This window comes from Mustela lutreola, chromosome 14 (assembly GCF_030435805.1).
Source record: "Mustela lutreola isolate mMusLut2 chromosome 14, mMusLut2.pri, whole genome shotgun sequence".
Taxonomy (NCBI): domain Eukaryota; kingdom Metazoa; phylum Chordata; class Mammalia; order Carnivora; family Mustelidae; genus Mustela; species Mustela lutreola.
The window spans coordinates 12,122,976-12,141,881 of record NC_081303.1 but is presented as its reverse complement, the minus strand read 5'-3'; the positions used below and the strand labels follow the sequence as shown (position 1 = coordinate 12,141,881).

General features: G+C 35.6%; 1 protein-coding gene across 16 annotated transcripts in view; it reads right to left on the bottom strand.

Moving 5' to 3' along the window:
- The window catches only part of CDC42BPA (CDC42 binding protein kinase alpha), a 336,405-nt gene that overhangs the window by 115,773 nt on the left and 201,726 nt on the right, over positions 1-18,906 (bottom strand). For all 16 annotated transcript variants that reach the window (XM_059145519.1, XM_059145527.1, XM_059145524.1 and 13 more), the window contains exon 12: positions 6,849-6,982. In XM_059145519.1, coding sequence (XP_059001502.1) covers positions 6,849-6,982 — 134 coding nt within the window. The remainder of the gene's footprint in view (positions 1-6,848; positions 6,983-18,906) is intronic.

The window sequence follows — 18,906 nt, the reverse complement described above, 5'->3', positions numbered from 1 at the left end:
CTGGGTGTTATACGCAAACAATGAATCATGGAACACTACATCAAAAACTAATGATGTACTAAAAAAAAAAATTAAAAAAAAAAAAGCAAAGTCTAATGACAGAGAAATGGAGGACTAAGAAACTGGTAAACATAAATGTGAATGTGAACAAACACATGGATGAGACTGTATTATAAAAATGTCTCATCCGTAACCAAACAAATAAACAAAATATTTTGTTTGTTCCAAACAAAAAGGATATAAGTAAAATATTAATAAAAAAACATTGGCATTTGGAAGAGGTAACAGAGTTAAAGATCCTTAAATTGTTTGGGAGGTGTGGTTTAAGATATTAAATTTAGACTCTGTTAAATATGTAAGACAAAACTCAAGAGCAACTACTAGGAACTATTAAAACAAGTATTGAGTAAAGTGGGAAGAAAAACACTTCAATCAAAATTCAAGAAAAAATTTTGCAAGATGAAAAAAGTTCTGGAGATTCGTTGCACTTTTACTACTGAATGGTGTGTTTTAAAAATGATTGGGATAGATTTTATAGTACATGTATTTACCACAATTTTAAAAAGGCAAGAAAGGAAACAAAGGCACAAAAAAAAAGCATGACAAATATAAAGCAGAAATTTGATAGAAACTTGTCTATATACATTGATAGTCAAAACAAATATAAAAGGGCGAAGTTTGTTATACCAAATCAAAAAATAATATCTAGATTTTAATAGAAAAAGTATTAATGATAGAGAATGTCCCACACAATGATAAATTCAACACTAGAAAGAAATGCTATTCTAAACTTTTATGCTTTCCACAAGATAGACTCAAAATAGATTACAAAGAAATTGTAAGAACATCATAGAAAAATTGGTATGACTATAATGAGAAATTTCGATTTGATGATCATTGATAAACTGAGCAATTTAAAAATAGTGAATATAGAGAGGATGATCAAGCATTATATGTAGAAGCTGCACCCAATATTGCAACATACATTCTTTTCAAGCACATAGTGAACATTAAAAAATGGGGCACCTGGCTGGCTTGGTTGGTAGAGTATATGACTCCTCATCAGGGTTTGCAAGTTCAAGTCCCATGTTGGGTATAGAGATTATTTAAAAATAAAATCTTTAAAAAATAATAATAATAAATAAATAAATAATGGAAAATGTAACAATCTGTCTAGGCCATGAAATAAGTCTCAGCAGATTTCAAAGAACATATTAAAGATCAAGTTCTCTAATATCATCACTTTTAAACAGAAATCAAAAATAAAAAGGCTAAATTCCATAATAACTCACTGGTCAAGGAGAAAAGTGAAAGAATATTAAAATATTTAGAACTAAAAACAAGATGAAAATAACAAAAACAATGAAAGTCTTTAGTACATATATTAAAACTTGAGGCTTCAGTAAAAGGTTTACTTAAGGGGAGATTTATAACTTGAAATCCTTGTATTGAAACAACAAAAAAGATAAATTCAATGAAATTTTGCATAAAAAGAGTCAGAACACATTAATGCTTCTGCCAATATGAGAGGATAATAAAAATCAGGACATAAACTAATGAAACAGAAATGTCAGAATAAGGAACAACAACAAAGACAAAAGTTGGTTCTTTGAGAAAAATAATAAAACAGGCAAGTATCTGGTGAGATCAAACAAAGAGAGAAGAATAAATGCAAAAAGAAATAATATTCAGAAAAAAGGTTATAACTACAAATCTTGAAGAGATTTTAAAAAGCTAATGAAAGAATCTAATGAAAAACATTGTCAATAAATTTGTTAGCTTTTGAAATGAATGAATTCCTACAGAAATACAATTTATCAAAACTGTTTCATGAAGAAATAGAATGCCTAAGTACTCCTATAATAATTAAAGTACCTAAATAAATAGTTAAAAAACTTTCCCCATCCCCTCAGTGGGAGAGGATTTCCAAACTCAGAGGGTTACACAAGTGACTCCTCCAGTGTTTCAAGGAATAAACATTACTCTTACACAAACTTTTATAAAGAAGAGAAAAAGAGGCAATGCTGCCCAACTCATTCTATGAGACCAAAATAACCCTGACATTGTAAAAACACCAGAACAATAGAAAAAAAGTACAAGCCAATCATATTGATGCAAACAAAAAATCCAACATAACAAAAATTTAGCAAATCAACTCCAGTGACATACAAAGCAGATAAGCATGAAATCTGGATAGACTCCTTGTATTTGAAATTCCAGCTCCAACACTTTCTAGCTCTATGAACTTAAGCAAGAGCGCTTGACCTTCTCTGTGCTTGGTCTCACCATTTATAAAATGAGAATAATAATAACAAACAGTGCCATTATGTAAGTGTTACATATACTAGCATATTATTGTTTAGGATATAATACACAGGAAATTTAGGTTTAACCCAGAAATGCAAAAATAGTTTAACATCAGAAAAAAAATTCATCAATGTAATTTACCAAACCAAGTTACTAAAGAAGAACAGTCCTATAATTACAACAATATATATCAACAAACTTCTAGAAATTGGTTGCAATAGTGTACAAAAAAGCATATTAGGTAAGTCCTATACCCATTCCTGATAAAAATGATTATCAAAATAGGAACACAGAAGATAACTTTCTTAACCTGATAAAAATTATTTACCAAAAACTTACAGAAAACATTATTAGTGGTCAACCAGTAAAGGCATTTTCTTTGAAATCAGGAATAAGACAGGGAAGCTTGCTATTACGAGTTCTATTCAACATTGTACTGTGGGTTCTAGCTAATACAGCAAGACAAGGAAAGATAAGAAAGGTCATAAAAAAACAGAAAAAGAAACAAAACTGTCATTATTTGCAGAGAACCATAAAGAATTTCAAATATATTAGTACAATTAAGAAGAATTTAGTAATGTTGCTGGAACAAAATCAGTAAGAAAATATAATTTTAAAAATACCATTTTAAATGGTCGATCAATAAATTTGATCACACTGAAAAAATAGAATAATAAATTTAAAGAAAGGCAAATAAGACATGGATAAAAGTTTATGGAAAAACATTTTAAAAGATGTTAAAGACATGAAGAGATATACCATGTTTGTGGAAGGACTGTGGGAGTCTAGAGAAAATATTTCTATATTTTTCTATGGATAGGCCTTTGTAAACAAATTTTACTGAAACCTGGAATCTGGACTAAAAGGAAGTCTTGTAATTTATGTCTAATTTAAAATGAGAAACTCCAGAGAGATTTAACTCCTGAATGTATGTGCTTATGCTTCAGCAAGGGGTGTGGAGAGGAGCCTGGATCAGGAAGGGATCCTCTTTAAAGAGCTTGAGACTCTGGGCTTATCTTTCCACTGGAGTGACTAATCTATATTCCAGAGCTATAGATCCTTCTCTTGACATTTCCAAGGAGACTCTCAGAAAGGTGGGTGGAGATTGGGGCGGGAGACGGCAGGGCAGCGGTAGGAAGCATCCGCCACTCTTTATATAAACACCCTGACTCACAACACAGACTCCCATATATGTCATGTTTTACCTATCCAGCTCTCATTGCATTGCCCCCAGAGGTAAGAATTAGCACACAGCGGAGGGATGTGGTTATTTCTGCTCTACATATATCACAATACTATACTCTGCTCTTGAAATCTGTTATGTGCATTTGGAATAATATTCATAAATATGGATAGTAAGAACTTAAAGATTCAATACTGTAATGATGTCAATTCTCCTGAAATTACAAATTTAATGCAATTTTAATAAAAATCCCATCACAGTTTTTAAGGAATGAGATACAGATTCATCCATAAATGGAAATGTAACATACGACAGAGGTGACATCACACATCACTGTGGAAAAGATGGGTTATTTAGTAAATGAGTAAGTAGTTAGCTACATAGGAAAAACTGAAATTGGATCTTTATCTCACATGATACAAAAAATAAATTTCTAGTGTATTAAAAATTTAAATATGAAAAGACCAAACTTCAAAACTGCAAAATAAAAACTGAACACTTAAAAAAAAAAACAGAATTTTTAACCTCATATTCCTTACACATGCAAGCAAAACTTTAAAAAGAAAGATCGATAAATCTGATTACATTAAAACTAAGAACTTCTGTTATTCAAAATCCCATAAAGAAAGTGAAAAGACAAGCCACTAACTGGGAGATATCTGTAGCATACACAACTGACAAAAGATTAATATAGAAATTTTCAAGAATTCTTAGCTAACCAATAAGAAAAAGACAAACAACCCAAGAGAAAAATATATACAAAGGATACTGAGAGGCACTTCACAAAAGAAATAAAAATGAGAAATGGGCATATGTAAGACACTCAACAGCATTAGTAATTAGAGAAGTTAAGACCTTATAACAAAATATCATTCTAGACCTAAAATATCAATTTCAACTAAGGTTGGACAAAATAATATACCTAATAATATGAAGTACTATTGAATATACACTAGGTGGTGGGAGTTAAAGTATAAATCAGTATATTATAATAAAAAATAGAGTATTTTCATTAATTATGACCCAACTATTCTACTCATGTTTGTATAAGTAAGTGTGTACAGATCAGTATATATGTTCAAGAATATTCATTTACAGTAGTTGTCAAGTATAAGCAACCTTAGTATCTGTACACAAAGAATGGTATAAATTCTGAAGTGTTCACATAATGGTATACTATACAGCAACTACATGAATGTTTTATGGCTATTTGGATGAATCTTAGAAATATAATGAGTGGAAAAAAAACTACAAGAAATTGCATATACCATTTTATAAAGCTCGGAAAAAAGCAACACTAAATTATATATATATAATTTTTTTTTTTAATTTCCTATGGCATTAAAAATGCTTTAGCCAGCAAGTTCAATGGCTATTCACTAGTCCATCATATGAATGGGTTGGGCATTTCAGTTGTTTCTAATATTTTTCCTTTATCAATGTGTTGAGAAATTTCTCTGTGAGCAAATCTTTGAATGTTTGATTATCTTCTTAAATTTTGACAAATGGAGTTTATCAAGTATTTCAGTACTTTAAGGCTTTGGATACTTACTGCAAATTAGCTTTCCAAAAATAATGTATCAGATTATAATCTCATCTTCAGTATTTGGCACTGGCATTTTTATTTATTTTTACTGAAGTGTAATTAACATACAATGTTATAGTAGTTTCAGATGTATAATATAGAGATTAGACAATTCTATCCTTTACTCAGTGCTTACCATGAGAAATGTAGCTACCATTTGTCACCACATATATATATTTTATTATATATTATTTAGAGGCATACTAATATGTAATAAAAATTTTTTCCTTAAGGAAATGATTGACATAAAATTTGGTACAGTGATTACCATTTTAATATTACTATAATATTATTTAAACAAGTAGAACATGTTATAAATTCAAAATATTATTAGATTGGCCATGAATTTAAACAGATCTGTACACCACACTGCTTGTAACTGCATTAAGAAAAAAGTAATAATAAACAAATAATACATGATATGTTAGAAAAAGTAAAAATATACTAACCAATTCAATTTAATCTTTATAGATTTTTCTGTTAGTCTTTTTTATTAGCTTTTTATTAGCTTCCTCAGCAAAAGGTTATTTGTTTTATTTACTTATTTTTTTAAAAAAGATTTTATTTATTTGACAGAGATCACAAGTAGGCAGAGAGGCAGGCAGAGAGAGAGGGGGAAGCAGGCTTCCCCCGAGCAGAGAGCCCGATGCGGGGCTCGATCCCAGGACCCCGGAACCACAACCCAAGCCGAAGGCAGAGGCTTTAACCCACTGAGCCACCCAGGTGCCCGGGTTTTATTTTTAATTGCCTCGACTTCTTTACTGACAGCAAGACTTTAAAATCTTCCCCCAAAGAAATTCATTAATATCATCAATTATATATTATATCATTGAATACAATTTATACTACGCCAAAAACCACTCATTTCTTTATTTTATTGGCTAGTATTAATTCCAACATTATTTTGTTAATGAAAGGCAAAATATATACACTGAGTGGTTCAGGTATTTTCTGGTGCTTGAATATTATTTGAACCCTACTGAATGTGTTAGAGTGTCTCTGCCATTAATAAATTTTATTGATGGTCACAATACTGTTTGAGTGTTACATAAAGTTCTTATGAAAATAAATTTAGCTTGTTCATCCATGCTTTGAAAGATAAACTGACATTTTAAAAGATAATTAAAACACTAAAAGATTTTTATTTTAATCTTTTTAAAATGTTCATATCAGCAAATCACAATGAAAATACGCCTATATTTTAAATTTTTCCATAGATACTAACTATGGCTTACTATTTACTTATTTCTTTTTAATATTTTTCAATAACATTTATTTATCTTTAAAGATTTATTTATTTGAGAGAGAGAGAGATTGAGAGAGAGCACGCATGAGAAGGCAGAGGGATGGAGTGAGCAGCAGATTCCCCACTGAGCAGGGAGCCCGATGTGAGACTTGATCCGGGGACTCCAGAATCATGACTGAGACTTGATCCGGGGACTCCAGAATCATGACCCTAGCCGAAGGCAGTTGCCCAACCAACTAATCCACCCAGGTGCCCAACATTTACTTTTAATTAAGTCCTTTGATTATTAACTTCTCAAAAGAACAAATGATTCTGAACTTTAAAATCTTGAGAATATAAAAGTTACCTCATTACTAGCTACTAATCAAATGAAATACACCAAAATAATTCCTAAATCTTTAAACCGATATTTTACAGACAAAATATACTTTATGTTACTGTAATTTACTAGGAAAGCTTTCAGTATACAAATTAAACAAGGTTAAGAATTCAAAAGCAGCTTTAACAATCTATCCACATATTTTTACCTTGTTTAATTCTTCCCTTTCTTGTTGTAGTGTTTTGATTTGTTTTTCATAAGCCTTGATTTGTCGAAAAGCATCATCTAGCTCTCTCCTCACAGAGTTGGCCTCCTCAAGCTGTTGTTCTAAGTGACTTGATTCTAAAAAGAGAAGATGGTGGTTATTTTACTATTTGTATAAAAACAAATGTTTGAAATCAAGGTTTCAACACTACCAATTTTATTTAAAAATAAAGTACTCTGTATTTGGTTTTGGCTTACGGACACCGCATACCACTATGACTATGACTGAACAATTAAGTGCTTAGCAAGTTCACTGTAAAGACGGTGCAAACTAATGCCAGTGTGGAGCTGCACAAAACCTGCGTACAAAAGTGCCTTACATTTCTATTAGAAAAAGATGACCAGACTTCCAACAAGGTACCTTTAGAACCAATTAAAAGCTTAAAAGTAATAAAAACAACAAAGCCAACCAAACTGACAAAATGGTATTCTTCTATGGATGTTTATTAATGTTCGTGTGCCTATATTCGTCAAATTATTGTAAGAGGGCTGTGCTTGTAATGGGTGCAGACCCACAGCCCTGTTTCACCAGTGCTCATCTGAAGCACATACTCTGATTTCTGAAAGCAAGTGTTTGAAAACCTCTGATCTAGAAGAGGAAACTAAGGCCTAGGGAACTGAGTATCTAGCCTGAGGTCAGTATCTGAAGAAAGACGAAAGCTCAGAACTCCCGCATCAGCCTTTCCAACTGGAAAAATAAGGTTATCAAACAATACTTAACATTATCACTTCAGAAGAGGTATTAGGAAGCAAAATAAAATCACTAATTTTGATACACGCTTAAATAAATGTTAATAAATTGATATAAAATATTCCTGGCATCAAAAGTAAATTAGCAAATTAAAGAACTAAAGCCCATAAAAACAGAAAAATCTAAACACATTCATTGTGGACTTCTGAACCCGGTATTTTCTATTCTTTACAACCCTGTTACTCTGCATGTTGTTTCCAGGCAAGGAGCATTAGCATCCTCTGGAAGCTTGTCAGAAATGCAGAATCCTGGGCCCCACCCAGACTTAATGAATCAGATCTGTATTTGAACAAGATCCCCAGGTCTTGCAAATTCAAGTGTGGAAACAGGTGCACAAAATACTGCACACCGAGTTGAATGCTTTCAATAAATGAAGTAGTGTTTCAAATATACCAGTCCTTTTGAAAAGACCATTTCACGAGTATAGGTAAGTCTCATGGTCAAAAAGTCACTAAAATGCACTAATGTAACATATACTAAATGGTGCTAGATTGCTTAAATAAAATAATTTACTGATATTTAGTGCCCTAAGCTCATAGATTTATTAAAGAGCTTGTTTATCTTATGTATTTTGAAAGTCTAAATACATTAAGGGATAAGATCGTTTTTTACCAATTTTCAAAAGTATCTGCGAAGTTTCATTTAACCAGTTTTTATTTTGTCTAATAATATAATTTGAATAGTCTAAACAAATGTTTCACTTGAAGAATGTTTCACTAAAGGATCATAGGATGTTTACTCTTAAAGATCATAGGGTATGTAGTCATATTCAGAAAATTATATTTTATCATATTCTCAAATTTTAGCATTTCATGTAGGAAATTTTGTTTGACTAATTTCTTTGGAACATTTTTAAGTGATATTTTTCTGTTAAAGTTTTAAACTTTTTTTAGAATTCAATAATTTGTTATTTCTAATTATTTGGTGTCAAAATTGAGTATGTGAACATGGCTAACATCAATCCCATTTTACGGTTAAGGTATGTCAGGATGAAGTATTCATATGGCCTGTTTTGTAATCCCTTCTGAGAATATCCATTTCCTTTCTTGCGCTCTGAAGAGCTCTTCCCTAGCATGTTAAAGTTTTTTGCAAATTACTGAGTCATTCGCTTATCTCAACTGCTTTTTGTTAGAAACCAAAAGGAAATCAGTGTTTCATAAAATGTCTGCATCACATAAAATTTATGGCAAAATGATTCTGCGGGATAGCTTTGACAACTTTCAAGGCTGGTTTCTTGTCTTCCTTCAGTGTAGGTTATATTCCAGTTCTATCCCAGCCATTTTGCTTCGGCTGCTTTGCAGCAGAGTTGTTAGGTATATATATAAATTTTATGTCACATTTTCATGTTTCAGGTAGACCAAATGGAGAAGACAAACTCAATTATTTATAAAATCTTACCATATGAAGAGAAGCATTACACTTGCATTTGATATACACGGAATTTTGCATTCCCCAAAGATAAAAAACCCAAATCTAAAAAATCCAGAATGCACTGAATTTTGGCCAACCACTTAAAATGGCTAAGTTGCAGGAATTGTTTACATTACTACAACAGAGTGAATTGGATTAAAATTTTGAAAGAAATCCTCAAAGACAGGGCACCTGGGTGGTTAGTTGGTTAAGTGTCTGCCTTTGGTTCAGATTGTGATTCCCAGATCCTGGGGTTGAGCGCCACATGGGGCTCCCTGCTCAGCAGGGAGCCTGTTTCCCCCTTTCCCACTCCCCCTGCTTGTGCTCTGTCAAATAAACAAACAAACAAAAAATCTTAAAAAAAAAATAAATCCTCCAAGACTACCAAAAAATATCTCATGCACCATGATTAGCCATAGCATTTAGATGAACTAATTAAAAACCAGTTTTAGTGAATAAATAGAAGAAGCAGTACTAGCAAAGGGGGTTAGCTCATCCCAACTAAATGGCTCCTAGCTCACGGTTGCTAGCACAACTGCCAGATTCAATCTGTTAGCAATGAGGATTTAATAAGGGATTAACACACAGAAAATTAGTTTTCTTTGCACTGTGTGGCATATAAGAGAATGGAGTCTCTTGTCTAGAGGAGATGACCAAGTCAGGAAGACAAGAGTAACACCCTTCAAGACATAAATGAAGAAGAAATGAAATGCACATTGTGTGACAGGTTAAACGGGAGCTCGGGGAATCACTCAGAGTGGAGCCCAGGCAAACTGCAAGGGGGGAATGCAGTGCAGGGAGTAGGGGTAGAACCATCAAAGCACCTCGTCCTGATCCACAGCTTCTTCCTTACATTCTGACTCCTAAAATAATGCAGAACTTCTGAGGTGTTTCGAGATCTGACTTCGAATCATGATGGGGCAAAACAGGTTCCCCTATTTCTGCCCCCCCCATTCACTATCTTTCATCCTTTACTGACATGATGTAGTGTGTGTGGGATACAGACAGAGAGAGGGAGGAGAGAAAGAGTTTGGTGCTGAAGAGACAGAGCATGGAGGAACAAATCACCCATCTCGAGGCAACAAAACAAAGGGGGATACAAAGCACATTAGAGGTTACAGTGACTTTTCTATTTAGGAAGGAAGAAACCATTCCTTTCTCTTCTCATGGAGAAACATTAATAAGAGGAAGAACTTCTATTTTTATCTGCAGATGGTCAACAAGTATGTATTGAGCATCTATTTAGCTGACACAAGGAAACTCTGTCTTGCCCTCTTGGGAGCTTGGAACGTGATGAGAAAAGCAGATTTTAAAAAGAAATTTTAAGTAATTACAAACATTAACTTTTCTAGGAGTTTAAATACATTATAAAACATTGCCATAGGGAAAGAAAAGATAGACACTGATGATGCTTACTTGTTCACACAAAGATCTGGCTTAAAAAGTAGCTAGGGGTGCCTGGGTGGCTCAGTGGGTTAAAGCCTCTGCCTTCGGTTCAGGTCATGATCCCAGGGTCCTGGGATCAAGCCCCACATTGGGCTCTCTGCTCAGCAGGGAGCCTGCTTTCTCCCCTCTCTCTCTGCCTGCCTCTCTGCCTACTTGTGATCTCTGTCTGTCAAATAAATAAATAAAATCTTTAAAAAAAAAAATCCTAAAAAGTAGCTAGAAGAACAGCATTTACAAGGTGATTTGGACAGATTTTTGTTTTGTTTTGTTTTATTTTGTTTTAAACAGCCACAGGTATAGTCAGGGCCACTCATCAGGCAAGTCCTTAGGGAGCCTATGCTTATCTCTAGCTCTTATGTCAAATGTTTAAGGCAGCGTGGGTGTAATTACGAATGAGACACAGATGATAATTACCCTCTGCCTGACCACTACGCCTCTGGTGCCTACTATAATTTTTGGTATAGAGTAGCAAGTCCATAAAAATGTTCACGGACTGAATTAAGAGTAAATGAACGTTGCTCGTGGGAATGTAAATAGTAGGACCTCTGTAGAAAACGGGGGTGGCAATTCTTAAAAATGTTAAACACAGAATTTCCATATAAATTCAGGAATCCCACTTCCTGCTATGTGCCCAAAAGAAGAGAAAGCAGGGACTTGAACAAAGACACGTACCCTCATGTGCACAGCAGCATTATTTACAACAAACAAAAGGAGAAAGCCACCCCAGCACTGGCCAACAGATGAATGAATAAACAACACAGAGTGTTTACATATACACAGTAGGATGCTGTATTAAGGAAGGACAATCTTTTTTTAACATATAATGTATTCTTTGCTTCAGGGGTACAGGTCTGTGAACTGTCAGTCTTACACAATTCACAGCATTCACCATTGTACATACCCTCCCCAGTGTCTATTCCCCTCCACTTCCCAACAACTCTCAGTTTCTTTCCTGAGATTAAGAGTCTCTTATGGTTTCTCTCTCTCCCCAGCCCAGCTTGTTTCATTTTTTCCCACCCTTTCCCCCATGGCCCCCTGCCCTGCCTCTCAAATGCCTCATATCAGAGCGATCATATGATAATTCTCTTTCTCTGATTGACTTATTTTGCTTAGCATAATACCCTCTAGTTCCAGCTGCATCATTGCAAATGGTAAGATTTCATTTCTTTTGATGGCTGCATAATATTCCATTGTGTGTGTATGTATATCTGTATATATATATATATATACACACACACACACAGGTATATGTATGTGTGTGTATATATATATATATATATATATACACAGATAAACATATATACACACGTGTGTGTGTGTGTGTATCACAGCTTCTTTAACCATTCATCTGTTGTTGGACCTCAAGGCTCTTTCCACAGTTCGGCTATTGTGGACACTGCTGCTCTAACACTGGAGTGCACGTGCCCCCTCAGATACACTACATTTGTATCTTTGGGGTAAATACCCAATAGTGCGATTGCTGAGTCGTAGGGTAGCTCTATTTTCAACTTTTTGAGGAACCTCCACACTGTTTTCCAGAGTGGCTGCAACGAGCTTGCATTCCTGCCAACAGTTTAGGAGGGTTCCCCTTTCTCCACATCCTCGTCAACATCTGTCATCTCCTGACTTGTTAATTTTAGCCATTCTGACTGGTGTGAGGTGGTCTCTCACTGTGGTTTTGATTTGTATTTCCCTGATGCCGAGTAATGTGGAGCACTTCTTCATGTGTTTGTTGGCCATTTGGATGTCTTTCTTTGCAGATATGTCTGTTCATGTCTTCTGACCACTTCTTGATTTGATTTTTTGTTCTTTGGGTGTTGAGTTTGGTAAGTTCTTTATAGATTTTGGATACTAGCCTTTATCTGGTTTGTCATTTGCGAATATCTTCTCCTGTTCTGTCAGTTGTCTTTTGGTTTTGTTTACTGTTTCCTTTGTTGTGCAAAAGCTTTTTATCTTGATGAAGTCCCAATAGTTCAATTTTGCCCTTTCTTCCTTTGCCTTTGGCAATGTTTCTAGGAAGAAGTTGCTGCAACTGAGAAGAGGTTGCTGCCTGCATTCTCAAGGATTTTTGACAGATTCTTGTCTCACATTGAGTTCTTTCATCAATTTTGAGTCTATTTTTGTGTGTGGTGTAAGGAAATGGTCCAGTTTCATTCTTCTGCATGTGGCTGACCAATTTTCCAAGGAAGGACATTCTAACATCAACTAGGACATGAATAAACCTTGAAGACCCTATGCTAAGTGGTTAGTCACAAAACGACAGATATTGTTTGCACATAAATGAGGTCCTGGTCAAATTCAGAGAAACAGAAAGGAGAACAGGGGCTTGCCAGGGGGTGGGGATGGGAGGAATGTGGAGCTGGCATTTGAGGGGTGGAGAGTTTCTGTTCTCGAAGAGGACAGGCCGTGGACAGGCCGTGGAGATGGCAGGTGATGACTGCACAGCATGTGAATGTGTTTAATGCCACTGATCTGTACATTTAAAAATTGTTACATGCATTTTACCAAAATAAAAAGGGTCTAAAATTGAACAAATGATACTGAAGAGATGAAGTGCAATGGAGGGCACAGAGACCAGCACACAGCCAAGAAGAGAGAGGCTGGGAAGGAAGAATACTAAAAAGAGGATTTTCCCTTTCTCTCAATGTCATTTTCAGTGCTTCTGTCCCGCTCCTGGGAACAGCTCAGTCATCAGAAGTGAAGAGCAGTCACAGAAGCATGAGTTTAGGGGGAAGGAAGGAGTAAAGTAAAGAAGGAAATCTCAGACAACAGGAGTTCAATGGTAACTACATGTAGGCACCACTGATTCGTACGTAAGGCACGAGTGTGTTGGGAACTGCCCGTAAATACACAAGGTAGAGAAACCCCAGGAAGCAATCAGAGGTTTCCAAGAGTGAAGTTCCACTTTTGTCACTCACTTATCAACAAATATTGACTGGGGGATTGTATGTGTCATGCTTTTCCACCACTTGGACATAGCAATAAATAAAATGGTCAAAGTTCCTACTTTCAAGATTTCACAGTCTAGTAGTGAGATGAGGGAAGTACAGCAACAGTCAAATAGAAACTAGGTCAGTGGTAAAATGTATTATAGAGGAATCTAAGTTGGCCAGGTGAAGAATGTTTCCAGCAAACAAAGAAGCAAAAATGAACAAATGAGGAAGGAAAGAGGGAAGGAAGGAAGAATGAGGGGCTGGAGAAAGAAAAGAGTTAAAACAACACAAAGTATGTAAAAACTCTGAAGGTGATCAAGTAGGCCTAAGAGTAGCTCACTATGGCGGGAATTAGCTGCTGAGGTGTAGTAACAAGACAAGAAACTGGAGAGGCAAATACATGCGCAATAATGAAGGACCTTGGAAAAAAATGAGAAACTTTATTCTCATCCTGGAGCCAGTGGGGCTCCACAGAAGACATCTAAGCATGTATGCTGAAGCTGCGATGTGATGGGGTTTGCATGTGAAGAGCTTACTCAGGGGACCTCTGCTTCCAGAAAGATGGAAGAGATGTACTTCTCTCTCCTTCCATTAAGTGCAATGAAAACTCCTGACATCATATATAGAGCAAACATGAGAAGATTGAAATTTAGAGAGACAAGGATGACTGGCAGGGACAAGGGAATGTGACATGGTGTGTCAGGAATGCTGGACCAACACAGTGGGAAGTTCCCTGGGTTTTCTTTCTGGTTCATATTTCCTAGACACAGAGCTCAAAAAACCGGCAACCCAGAAATGCCAACATGCCCCAATAAAAACCTACACTTTATACCCAAAGTACCAGGAAAGGAGCAAACTAGCAAGACAGACACTTTCAGGAAGTAACTATTCCACTCAAGTTAAACATCACACACAACTAGCCCCCATGACCACTTCCATCAGCAAAGGACATGTGAGGAGTTAGAGTTCCAATCCCATAAGGCTAGGATGAGGTGCCCAAAACACCGTGAAGAGAGGACTGGCAAAGGGCCAGAATATTCAACTCCACTGGTTGCTAACAAGCATATCCCACATGCAGTGTCAGTGGAGACCATGTGACCAACCAGTACTTTCAAACCCCGCCAAATGGCAGTGAGTTTCTCCACTGTCCCCGCATTGGGATGGTGTCAGAAGAAGCAAGAATGTCCACCACTGCCCAACAGTAGTAAGGCCAGGCCTACCACAGTGTCAGTGGAGACTAGGTGGGGGACTGGAATACCCTACTTCTTCCAGGGAGAACAGGGAGCCCCTCTTTGGGTGTCAAGGGAGGCCTAGTGGGAAAACTGAACTTTTATCTCCACCTAGCAATCCACCACTGCTGGAGTGGTGTTGGGAAAAGCCAGCTAAAATGGAAGGTTTAAATAAGATTCAGAGTCACTAACTGAAAATCACTCATCCTATCAGGAAACAGGAGAATCTCAACTTGATTGAGAAAAGAAAATCAAGAGATGCTGACACTGAAATAGTAGAGATGCTAGAAATAGCATCTGACAAAGGGCACCTGGGTGGTACAGTTCGTAAGTGTCTGATTCTTGATTTTGGCTCTGAGTTAAGATCTCAGAGTCATAAGAACAAGGCTCGTGTCTGGCTGTGCACTTAAGATTCTCTCTCCCTGGGGCACCTGGGTGGCTCAGGTGGTTAAGCATCTGCTTGTGACTCAGGTCATGATCCCAGGGTCCTGGGATCGAGCCCCGAGTTGGGCTCTCTGCTCAGCAAGGAGTCAACTCCCTGATACTCCCGTATCAGGCTCCCTGCTCAGTGGGAAGCCTGCTTCTTCATCTCTCATTCCCCCTGCTTCTGTTCCCTCTCTCATCATCTCTCTCTCTCTCTGTCAAATAAATAAATAAATCTTTAGAAAGAGTCTCTCTCTCTTGCCCTTTGACACTCCCCTGGCTAGCATGCTCTCAACTCTCTCTCTAAAATAAATAAAATCTTTTAAAAAATATCTGACAAGACATTAAAATAGCTATGCCAAAAATGTTTCACTGAGATATTATGAATATATCTTAAATAAATCAACAACAGAAGACCCAGGCAAAAATACAAGAAGTCTCAGCAAAGAAACAGAAGTTTACAAAAAACAAAACGGAAATTTTAGAAATAAATAAAATGGAAATATGGGTGGATGGGTTCAACAGGGATTGGAGGAAAGAATCAGTGAAATCGGAGATAAAATACTAGATATGACCAATTTGAACAGCAGAGAAAAAAGAGAATGAAAACAAAAATGAAAAGAGACTCAAATATTTGTGGGCTGGTAACAAAAGATCTAACATCCATGTCATCAGAGTCCCAGAAAGAGAAGAGAAAGTAGGCAGGTCTGTAAAAGTATTCAAAAAAGTAAGGTCTAAAAACATACCAAATTTAGCAAGGCACGTAAACCTACACATGAATGAATCCCAAACAGAATAGACCCAAAGTAATCCATGCCAAAACACACCATTAAACATCAGAAAACTATAAAAGGAGAAAACCTTGCAAGCAGTCAGATAAAAACAACACCTTAGATAAAAAAAAAAGAATAGCAAATTTCTCCTCAAAAACTTGGGAGTCCTTCCTCGTTTGTATAGTGGTGAGTATCCCCACCTGTCAAAAACTAGGTGGGGAGTCCTAAGAAAGTGGTACAATATTTTTCAGATGCTGAAAATAAAAGAACTATCAACTCAGGATCCTATGCTTTGCAAAAATACTCTTCAGTAATAAAGAGAAAATTGAGACATTTTCAGATGAATAAAAGCTAAGAGAATTTGCTGATAGCAGAGTTATCTTTTAAAAAAATGGCAAAAGGAAATTATCTAAAGAGAAAACAAATGACAGAACAAGGAGCTCAGAAATATCAGGAAGAAAGAAAGAGCATAGTATATAAAGTATGGGTAAATCTGCAAGGATTCTTTTCTTCTTTTCAGTTTTCTAAATTACACTTTATAGTTGAAGGAAATATGTGTTTCTAAAACATATATTGTTTCTGTGTTTCTAAAACATATGATAAAAATACTGTTCATCAAAAGTATTTTTCAAATCAATTTTCAAATCAAAATTTTAAATCAACTTTCAAATCAAAGCAATTATAAAATAAACCAGGAAAATAAACAATTGGTATCAACATAAAACAGACTGTTACAACTAAGGTATATTATGTAAGCTTCACAGTAACCATAAAGCAAATGGCTACAAGAGTTATATAACAGATAAAAAGAAGAGAATCAAAGCATAACACTACAGAAAATCAATTTACAAACGAAGCCAGTAAGAGAGGAAGAGAGAAACCAAGGAAGTACAAAACATCAGAAAACAATTAAAAGGATGACATTAGTAAATCCATACCTAGTAATAATTACTTTAATATAAATGGATTAAATTCTCCAACAAAAAGACCTAGAGTGGCTGGATGGATTAAAAAACAAGACCCAGCCATATGTTGCCTATCAAAGGCTCATTTCAGCTTTAAGGAGACACAAAGACTCAAAATGAAGGGACAAAACAAGATTCTCCATGCAAGTGGAAACCAAAAGAGGACAAGGGTAGCTAAGATAGAATAAATGTTAAGTGAAGAATAGTAACAAGAGATAAGAAGGTTATTGTGTAAAAATAAAAAGGTCAATTCGTTGGGCGCCAGGGTGGCTCAGTGGGTTAAAGCCTCTGCTTTCGGCTCAGGTCATGATCTCAGGGTCCTGGGATCGAACCCCGCATCGGGATCTCTACTCAAGTGAGGAGCCTGCTTCCTCCTCTTTCTCTCTGCCTACTTGTAATCTCTGTCTGTCAAATAAATAAATAAATAAATCTTAAAAAAAAAAAAAAGGTCAATTCGTCACAGAAGATAGGGTAATTATAAATATATATGCACCCACTATTGTAGCACCTAAATATATTGAGCAGATACAACAGATGTGAAGGGAGAAACAGATAACAGAATAATAGTAGAGGACTTCAATACCCTACTTCCAACAACAGATACATCATTCAGACAAAAAAAAAATCAGTAAGGAAACACTGAATGAGAAGTATAGGCCAAATGGATCTAACAGACATATACAGAACGTTCCATCCACAGCAGAAGATATATTCTTCCCAAACACATATGAACCAGGATACATCAAAAATTAGCTTATAAAACAAGTCTTAAGAAATTTAGCAAAAAATGAAATCACACCAAGGATCTTTTCTAAGCACAAAATTATGATACTAGACATCAATAAAGGAGGAAACTGGATAACTCATTAAAGTACAGAAATTGAACAATACACTCCTGAACAACCAAAGGACCACAAAAATAAAAGGGAAATAAAAAAAATCTTGTAGGGACGCCTGGGTGGCTCAGTGGGTTAAGTCTCTGCCTTCAGCTCAGGTCATGGTCTCAGGGTCCTAGGATCGAGCTCCGCATTGGGCTCTCTTTTCAGCCGGGAGCCTGCTTCCGTCTTTCTCTCTGCCTGCCTCTCTGCCTGCTTGTGATCTCTTTCTGTCTGTTAAATAAATAAATAAATAAAATCTTAAAAAAAAAAAATCTTGTAACAAACAAAAATGGAAACACCATACACCAAAACTCATAGAATATGGCAAAAGTCGCTCTAGAAAGGAAATTCATGGTGATAAAAAAATGAAAGGTCTCAAAGACCTAACTTTAAATATCAGTTAGAAACAAATAAACCTAAAGTTAGCAGAAGAATATAGTTAACAAAGATCAGAGCAGCAATAAATGAAATAAACATCAGGAAAACAGAAGAAAAGATCAAAGAAACTAAGATTGTTTTCTGAAAAGACAGTCAAAATTGGCAAAACTTTAGGTAGGCTAAAAGAAAAGGGGGGGAATTCATACAAATTAAAATCAGAAATGAAGAGGAAACATTTAAATGGGCAGCGCAGAAATACAAAGGCATTTGTATTTCTACTCTGAGACTACTAGAGACTACTATGAATGATCACATGCCAGTAAACTGGATAACCTAGAAGAAACTGGTAAATTTACAGAAACATACAACTAAGTAAGACCGAACTGTGAATAAATTAAAAAATCTGAACAAACCAATAATGAGTAAGAACGATGAAAGAAAAACCCAGGGCCTGATGATTTTACTGGTGAATTCTACCAAACATTTTAAAAAAGAATTATACCAATCCTTTTCAAACTCTTCTAAAAAACAGAACAGGAGGAGATCTTTCCAAACTCATTTTATGTGGCCAGCATTACACTGATACCACAGCCACACAAGGAGCACCAAAAGCAAAAATCAACAAGTGGACTACATCAAACGTACTTCCAAATAGCAAAGGAAACCATCAACAAAATAAAAAGGAAACCAATGGATGGGAGAAAATATTCACCAATCATTTATCTGATAAGGGATTAATATTAAAAATATATTTTCTTTTCGGGGCGCCTGGGTGGCTCAGTGGCTTGAGCCTCTACCTTCGGCTCAGGTCATGAT